Source organism: Aquila chrysaetos, chromosome 14, assembly GCF_900496995.4.
Source record: "Aquila chrysaetos chrysaetos chromosome 14, bAquChr1.4, whole genome shotgun sequence".
NCBI lineage: Eukaryota > Metazoa > Chordata > Aves > Accipitriformes > Accipitridae > Aquila > Aquila chrysaetos.
The window spans coordinates 12,960,403-12,969,812 of NC_044017.1; the positions used below are offsets into that span (position 1 = coordinate 12,960,403).

Sequence of the window (9,410 nt, forward strand, 5' to 3'; positions counted from 1 at the left end):
GCAGATCACTTGGAAGAAGCAGGCAATTTGTCCTTCATGCTTTGACAAGAGGTCATTGTCTCCTTCCTCTTATTTGATTCGTATTTATTTATTTAATATCTTGTTAATGTTCAGGTCCTCTGGTTGCATTTTGATTGTTTTTACGGTGCCTGAGCAATTTTAATAACATGAAGGTAAAGATGCTCAGAAGCTTTATTCTAAGACGGGAAGAGAACAAGCCCTTCAGTCTTCCTGCCCCCCATCCCAGTGAGCATTCACCAGGCTCCAGATTTCCAGCCTTTCCTCCCCCGAGACTTTACTCACGGTGGTGATCTTGTCGCTGCTGCTGACACCGGGTGAGTGGGTCCCCGGCCCCCACCCTGACCCTTGCCCCTTCCCCTGACTCTCCTGCCTCCCTCCACGGAGTTTCCTGGGGGCTTCCCTGCCTCCAGCTCCCCTTGCACTTCAAGGCTGCAATTTTTGATCCACGGAAGGTTTCCAGCCAGCCTAGCACCACTGCCCCCCCCCCCCAACCCCGACATCACCGAGAGACAAAGTCAAAGAAACCATCAGGAGAAATGAATTAATGCGCCTCAACGTGGCGCCAAGTTTCCTTCCCTCTTTTTTTTCCTAATGAAACCACTAATATATTTCTTGTGGTGCTTTCTGTCTCAGTGGCATTTTATCTCTTCTGGCCCGTTTGTAATTTATTGGGCAGGCTCTTTCAGGGCCAGGATTTCTCTCTTTTTGTCTGTTTCGTTTCCTCCTCCTGTCCCATTTTGCCCCCCCCCCGAGCCGCTCCCCCCTCCCTCCGTAGTCCGTGCCCGCCGTAACGAACCGAAAGGCTAACTCTTCATCCTGGGGACCCGAAATGGCCACGGTAACTGTTGTAACTTGTCTGTGGTCTAATTACATTAATTTGATAAGATCATCGTCGGCAGGATGTCTGATTTACTTGCAAGCGGCAGCCAGGGAAAAGCTTTGACCAAATTAGCATGCCGCCGGGACCAGGGGGTGCGGGCTCCATATGGCTCCCTGGCTTTCCCTATAAATAACCCTCCTCTAGCCCACTCCGCCGTTACATCCCCCCCCACCAGCGTGCCGCAAAGTTCAGCAGCGGCGCCGGACGGGAGCGGTACCGCCCCGGGCTGCAGGAGGCACCCGGCGGCCGGGCTGCCTCTCCCGCCCCCGCCCCCGCCTCCTCCTCCTCCTCCTCCTCTTTCTCCTCCTCCTCCACCTCCTCCTCCTCCTCCTCCTCCTCCTCAGCGCGATTTGACAAGGCAGGGGGAAACGCAGGTTTCCACTTGCACCACCAGAGGTGCAACTGGTTCTTCGCTCGTAGGCATCTGAAACCCGTCCAAATGATGCAGAAACTTTTGTATGCTTGGCTCCTTTCTTTAAGGCCAGGCACCGATTTTTCCGCTGTGTAATCTCTTTTGTCAGAAGGGTGGGAGCTGGAAAGAGCGGCGGGGGGAGGAAGGGGGAGGGGGTCGAGGGAAGCGAGTGTTGTATTTCCACAGAGAGGCTATTAGGAGCATCCCTAGAGAAATACCTATGCATGTACATGCGTGCATCTCTAGATTTTTATATGTAGATAAGAATGTCAAGATGCACAACTGTCAGTTTCAGCCCTCTCCTCCCCTCCTTAAGGGAGACACTGGATTCTGTGGGAACAGGTAGCGTGAATTGCTAACGGTGCAGCAATCCTCTCCTCCCTGCCCCCCCCCCCGCCCTTCTCTGTGGTCACCTAAATTATAAAAATATATGTATATAATGCAATAATCCGTGGTTCGACATTGCATGGAGAACGCCAGCAAGAGACCAAATCCGGCATGCAACACTATAGACTGCAGGGGAGGAAGAAATGCGTTTAAAGCAACGATAAAAATGGCGTGCAGAATAATTACCTCAAATTGCTATTCGCTTGACACCCTGACACTAATTGTGTTCGAGCCATTGGGAAATACAATAAGGCAAATGCACCTTCTGCGCCTGCTTGTGCAGGTGTGAGTGCGTGTGAGCGGGGGCAACAAGGAGCTGGTCGGGAGCAGGGGAATGTTAAACTTCCCATCTTAAAAGGAAAGAAATAAATTAAATAATCCATTTAGGAGAAAGCCTCTAAATAGATCGACAGCTTTTAATGCCAACGTTTTTAACGCTTGCCCTGTATGTGGATTGATTTTTTTTTTTCTCCAGCATTCCCTCAGCAGATGGATTTTTGCCACTGCAGCTCAGCAGAGGGTGTCAGATCTTTCAGAGTGCACCAGGTTGAAACGAGCAGAGCCTCTTAGCAACTCTCCCTCTGCGTGCATGTGAGTGTGTGCGAGCGTGCGAGTCGGCAGCAGCGGAAGAAAAAGGAAAGAAGAGCGAGCGAGCGAGCAAGCGAGCGAGGAGGGGAGGCAGCGCGGCCGGCGGGGCGAGGCGAGAGGCGAGAGGCGAGAGGCGAGGCGAGGCGCGGCCGGGCGGGCGGGCGGCCCCGGCCCCGGCCCCGGCCCCGGCCCCGGCCCCGCGGCAGGCTCCGGCCGCCGGCGGGCATGGGCAGCCGCGCACCGCAGCGGGGGCAGGCGCGGCGCGGCGCCGGCGGCGGGGCGGGCAGCGCCTAGGCTGGCCGGGGCGCGCTTTCAGCACCGGGGCGCTGGACAGCGCCCGGCGGGCGGCGGGCGAGGAGCGCGGCTCCGCGGCCCCGCGCCGCGAGGTCGGGCCGGCGCGGAGCCGCGCGCGGCGGCCACCTCCGCGGGCAGCGCCGCGCGCTCCGCCTGCGCCTCCCGAGCATGCGGCGGCGGCCGGCGGCTGGCAGCGCCGTCGCCGTGCCGGTGAGCCAGCGCGGCCGGCGGAGCTCCGCGTAGCTGCCCGGGAGGCGCCAGGGAGGGGGACCCAGGAGGGGGACCGGGTTGGGGCTTTTTTCCTTCCCTTCCACTTTTTTTTTTTTTTTTTTTTTTTTTTTTTTTGCGTGCCTTGCAGTACGTGCCTGGATAGTTTGTGGATATAATTATTGACTGGAATCTGGGCTGTTGCAGTTGTACGTGGGGGGGGGGAGAGAGGAGAAAAGAAAGAGTCCCCCCCCCTCCGCCGACCCTCCCTGCTCCCCCTGCCCACATTTTTTTTTTTTTTTTTTTTTCTCCCCCTTTGGCGGTGGTTCGGACATTTCATGTATTGAATGAACTGGAATCGCTTTCCGCGTGAGGAGGATGGTTGCTGTTACTTTGTGATGAGCTCGGGGATGAATCGCTCGGTTTAAAAATGCTGCTTTGGATTCTGTTGCTGGAGACGTCTCTTTGTTTTGCTGCTGGAAACGTTACAGGGGACGTTTGCAAAGAGAAGATCTGCGCCTGCAACGAGATAGAAGGGGATTTGCACGTAGACTGTGAGAAAAAGGGATTTACCAGCCTGCAACATTTCACCGCCCCAACTTCCCAGTTTTACCATTTATTCCTGCATGGCAATTCCCTGACTCGGCTTTTCCCTAATGAGTTTGCTAACTTTTACAATGCAGTCAGTTTGCACATGGAAAACAACGGTTTGCATGAGATTGTTCCCGGGGCTTTTCTTGGGCTGCAGCTGGTGAAACGCTTGCACATAAACAACAACAAGATCAAATCGTTCAGGAAGCAGACTTTCCTGGGGCTGGACGATCTGGAATACCTCCAGGCAGATTTTAATCTATTGCGGGATATTGACCCGGGAGCATTTAGGGACTTAAACAAGCTAGAGGTGCTGATTTTAAATGACAATCTCATCAGCACCTTGCCCCCCAACGTCTTTCAGTATGTGCCGATCACCCACCTCGACCTCCGGGGAAACCGTCTTAAAACCTTGCCTTACGAGGAGGTCCTGGAGCAGATCCCAGGCATTGCCGAAATCCTGCTAGAGGATAACCCCTGGGACTGCACTTGCGATCTGCTGTCGTTGAAGGAATGGCTGGAAAACATACCCAAAAACGCTTTGATCGGCAGAGTGATTTGTGAGGCTCCCACTAGGTTGCAGGGCAAAGATTTAAATGAGACCACAGAGCAAGAGCTGTGCAAAAAGAACAGAGTGGATTCTAGCCTAGCTGCTCCCCCTGCCGAAGAAGAAACCTGCGATCCTGGTCCCATTCCAACCCCCTTTAAAATACATGGCAAAGAAGACCCTGCCACGCCAGGATCTGGTCCAAACGGAGGTACAAAGATTCCCGTCAACTGGCAAATCAAGACCAGACCCACCGCTGCCGTGTCGACAGTTAGCGCGAAGAGCAAGCTACCGGCTACCGTGTCCTGCCCGCAGATCTGCAGCTGCGATCAGATCCCCGGCTCGGGTTTAAAGGTTAATTGCAATGACAGGAATGTGAGCAGCCTGGTGGATTTGAAGCCCAAGCCGTCCAACGTGCAGGAGCTGTTTCTGAGAGACAACAAAATACACACCATCAGGAAATCCCACTTTCTGGATTACCGGAAACTTAATTTACTTGACCTGGGCAACAACAACATCGCGACCGTCGAGAACAACACCTTCAAGAACCTCTTTGATCTGCGATGGCTCTACATGGATAGCAACTACTTGGACACCCTGTCCCGGGAGAAATTCGCCGGGCTGCAAAACCTGGAGTATCTGAACGTGGAGTTTAATGGGATCCAGCTGATCATGCCCGGCACCTTCAACGCGATGCCCAAGCTGAGAGTCCTCATCCTCAACAACAACCTGCTGAGGTCTCTCCCAGTAGACGTGTTCGCCGGGGTCTCCCTTTCCAAGCTGAGCATACACAACAATTATTTCATGTACCTCCCGGTGGCGGGGGTGCTGGACCAGCTCACCTCCATCACCCAGATCGACCTGCACGGCAACCCGTGGGACTGTACTTGCCCTATCGTGCCTTTCAAACAGTGGGCAGAGATGCTGCGCCCCAAGGTGATTATGAGCGACCTGAGGTGCGAGTCCCCTGAAGACTTCTTCAAGGAGGATTTCGAGTCTCTCGCCAACGACGTGATTTGCCCTCAGTTAAAAATCTCGCCCACATTAACTTCCACTAACAAAAACAGCACCGGGTTGACGGAGACAGGCACTCACTCCAACTCCTACTTGGAGACCAGCCGGGTCTCTATTTCGGTGCTGGTGCCAGGGCTCCTGCTGGTTTTTGTGACCTCTGCCTTCACGGTGGTTGGCATGCTGGTGTTCATCCTGAGGAACAGAAAGCGGTCCAAGAGGAGGGACGCCAACTCCTCCGCATCCGAAATCAACTCCTTGCAGACGGTCTGCGACTCGTCCTACTGGCACAACGGGCCCTACAGCGCCGACGGGGCCCACAGGGTTTACGACTGCGGCTCCCACTCCCTCTCGGACTGAGGCGGCGGGCGGGGCGGGGGCGGCCGCCCCCCGGGACCGGCCCTTCGCGCTCCGGCCGGCGGGGCGGCCGCCGCCGGCCGGGGAGGGCTGCGCACCTCGGCCACCCTTCGCGAGAAACGAAACACCCACGCGCGCCCCCTCCTCACGACCCCCCGTGGCAAGCAGCGAGGCCCGGCGTGCGGCGGGGGGGGAGCCCGGCGGCCGGGCGCGACCCCGCGGCCCCGCGCAGCCCGGCGCGGTGGGCGCATCCCCCGGCAGGGCGCTGCCGGGGCGGCAACGGACACGCGAGGACCCGCTTCCTTCGGCTCCCGCGGGGCGGAACACTGCTCCCGGCTTTGCTGGGCTTTTGTTCTGTTGTGTTGGGGCTCGTTTTGCTTTTTTTGCCCTCTTCCCGTGGGGACCGACCCCTCGCCGAGAGGCCGGGCAGAGGAGGGGGGCGGAGGAAAAGGCTGGTGTCGGCCTCCTCCTGACGGCAAAGCAGGAGTGGAAAGTTGCACGAAGGCATGAATGTAATGTAAATAAGTGACTCCGACTCCGAAACGAACAGACAAACGGACAAAAAAAAAAAAAAAAAAAAAAAAAAAAAAGTGCTGCATGGCTCGCATGGATACAACGCACCCCAGGGACGCTCCAGCCCCCGACTGGAAGCAGCGTCTAGTTCACACCATCATCCCTCTTACCTGATAAGTCCCTTCGTATCAAACCTTCTATATACGAAATACAGTATAATAATAAAAAGTGCCATTTCGCCATTTTTGTGTGATCAATAGGCAGTAGAGATCGTACTTTTACCGTGGAAAAAATTGTAAAGGTTTTATTTAAGACATAGTTGCATGAATATTCTCATTGGATTTTTTTTTTCTTTTTTTTTTTTTTTTTTTTTTTTTGAGGCGGGAATTACTTTGCTGGGACAGATTTGCTTTGTTGATGGTGGGTTGTGTTTCGTTTCTCGGGGCGGGGGGGTGGGAGTCTTTGGTTTTGTTTTCTCTCTCTTCTTTTTCAATATACATATTCAGTATTGCCTTTCCATCTGAATGTAAAAATTAGTACCCTTGATTTCTATTATGGTAACAGTGTAAACATACAAAAAAAAAAATCCAAGGCAGTTAAGCATGACCAATTAATGTCACTCTAGTGCTTAGGCTGCAAAGTTTAATGGTAGAAAATTCTGTGCTGTTGTAAATCTTACTATAACTTGAGGAAACCAGAACTGAGGAAGCAAGTGAAACTTACTAATTCTATTCGAGGATTTTATAATGGCATATTTTTTCAGTATTAAAGTGAAAATGTTTTCAACTCCTGGTCCTTACCATTTTTCCAGCATCAGTTCTTGCAAATGGGTTATTTGGGTTTAGGGGACAGAGCCTCCTTTCAGTGCTCTCTGTGTGTGTTTCTCTCCCTCCCTCCCTCCTTCTCTCTCTCTCTTTCCCTCCCTTCCTCTCTCTCATTCATTCACAGGCAGAGACAGAAACACCCTTCCCTCACCCTTTCCCCAATGTAAATAACACACAGAAGTTTCCTGCCTCCTCCCCTCTCCCTCGCCTCTTTTTTTTTTTTTTTTTTTTTAATAATGCGGCAGTGAATCCCTTTATTAACACTGTGAATCTCTCGCTGCTGCCGCCGCCGCCGCCGCCTCTGCCTCTGCTGCACACACTGCAGATATAGTAGGGATGTTAGCGGGAATTTGATTTAATTGACTCTGCCTAGCTCGCTCTCATTAAGCCGGAGCAGGATTTCAGCGCCCAGCTCTCCAGGCCCGGAGGCAGGTTGCCGGACCGCCGGCGGGGCGGGGCTGCGGCGGGCGGCTGGGCTCCGGCAGCTGCTCCCGGTGGGAAAACTAATTAGCGAAGGGACTTTCCCATCCCTGCTCTGGGGAGCTGCACCCTTTGCTATCAAAGGCTGAGAAAGCCCCACGGCGCAGTGCTGCAGCGGGACTTCGGGCAGCTCGCGTTTGGTGCCGTTACCGTAAGGGGAAAGCGCCCCTAAACCCAGTAAAACCTGTAAAGGCGAAAGCCCCGGCAAATCACTTGTAACTCACAGCTCAAGTCCCAGTGGAGATAGGGAGAATTTCAGTCACGTTGCTTCTGGCTTTCTCCAGGCAGAGAATCCTTTTAGAGAGTAAAACACCGTAAGGGACTTGCTGAACTTCAAATACTGATTTGGTTTGCTTTATAGAAAATGCCCACTTTTGGGATACGCGAGGAGAAAACAGACATACGTACACACACACCGCAACAGATACGCTCTTGAAAATGAGGCAGAAGCCTGGTCCCGGGTGTTCGTGAAGTATTAAACGTGGAGAATAGATCATTCCTCCAGAACCCTTTATTGCTGTGGAAAGGTCTGCAGTCTCCTAGAAAATACCTTGAAGTTTGGTTGTGTAGCTCTGAAAACGAGATGTCCTGCTTAACTATACAAACCGTTCCTATTTGGAGGGCCCTTCTTTATTCCCCCTTGCTTCTTCGTTAGACTGATTGTTCTGCCAGGACATTCTGTGTAAGACAAAGTGATGGCAGTAGAGGCACTAGTTTGCCATTGTGCATTGTGCAATCTACCAGATGCAGAAGAAAAAGAAAATGCATTTACGTGTGAGCCAGTATTTCTGTCCTCAGCAGGCCATCGACTTTAGCTTAGGCATACTCCAAAAAAACATTTAAGAATAAGCCCGTGCACCCCTAGATGACTACCTAAGTCTCGCTGCCTTCTCCACGGTACTGTGGTGATAAAACTGAAGAACTGAGAGCATTAAGGATACCTCCCATGATAAAAAATCAGAGTTACATTACAGGCACTGTTATGGAAGTTAAGATAAAAGATACACTAGATTAAAGATGTCAAATCACTGACTGAGATCAGACTTGCATGCGTTCCAGAGAATATAACACTAAATATATGTAATTTTGATTTGTCATCATTGAGAAGTTGCATAAACTTGTAACTTTGCTCATTTACTTTCCTTAAAGTGCTAGTTCATTGGCACACTTAAATAGAAATGTCTGTTCAATCGAAGTGTTGAAAATATGCAATTTATCACCGTGTTTCTAGGTTGGGGCTGGGGGGAAATAACAAAGTGATCTTTTCCCTTTCTATGCCATTTTCTGATTTTAACATTCACATGATTCTTTCTTCCATCTTGCAGACACTCACCCTTAAGACACGTAACTCTCTGAGATGATATAATAATTACCAGGCTTTGAATTACGATGTTTATCTTATTTACACGTTTAGCTCTTCTAAGGTTATCTTTATCAAAACAAAACACTCAACCAAAGAGAAAAATAAGAGAAAGAAGAGGGATGATTGAGGATATGTTGAAGGAGAGTGAAGTGCAAGTATGTTAAATATGTTTAGCTGTACAGCATTAACACCAATAACAAAAAATTTAAATGTTTTATTCATTTTGATAAAGCCTAACTGTCGTGCTAATACTTCTAACATTGCGACCGTATATAATATCCATGTTGTATCAAAACGTGCATTTTTTTTCTGCTAACTTAAGAATCTCCTAACTTCAGGCATAACATATATCACATTAAGTTACTTCTTATCTCTTCTTCATCATCACGGTAAAGAGACTTCTGTTGTTTCAGAAAGGACAGACAGGAAAGGAACAGATATCTTGTTTGGTTAGTTTAAAAAACAAAGTTTTATTTTTTTCTGCAAACAGTTCAACTAAGAATAGCCTAGAATTTAAACTGTTGCCATAGAAATGTATACCTGTATGCATGGTAGCCTCTTGCATGCCATTGCAGAAGACTGAATGGAACTCGAGGAGCAACCTGATAAATATTAAACTAATACCCAATAGGTGATACATATCATTTTGAGCAGAAGTGTACTGTTGGAATTGCACAGGAATGCATTATTATATTGCTTTACTAAATTTATCGGTTGTGCCAGGTTATTTTATAACTTCAGCGCACTTGCATTGAAAACACACTGTTTCAGATGTGCTTGCAAACTAAGGGGAGGTAAATTTTTTTAGCAAGAGCGGGGTCAGATTTTATCTGATGGAGAAGAAAAGGCTTTGTGTACTAGTCTTTACTCGGGTAGAACAACCATTAACTACAAAAGGTGAACATTTCGCACTTTCTTAAGCTGGTGGCAAAACT

The 9,410-nt window shown here is 50.6% G+C and overlaps 1 protein-coding gene across 1 annotated transcript; it reads left to right on the forward strand.

Annotated features, from left to right (window-relative positions):
- Positions 1-2,727: 2,727 nt before the first annotated feature.
- On the forward strand, positions 2,728-6,594 carry SLITRK1 (SLIT and NTRK like family member 1). Its single transcript, XM_030036706.2, has one exon. It carries the CDS (start codon positions 3,220-3,222, stop codon positions 5,296-5,298), a length of 2,079 nt encoding a protein of 692 aa, XP_029892566.1. The 5' UTR covers positions 2,728-3,219; the 3' UTR covers positions 5,299-6,594.
- The last annotated feature ends 2,816 nt before the right edge of the window (positions 6,595-9,410 follow it).

Coding starts and splice junctions, on each gene's coding strand:
- SLITRK1 (XM_030036706.2), top strand. CDS start 3,220: ATGCTGCTTTGGATTCTGTTGCTGGAGACGTCTCTTTGTTTTGCTGCT.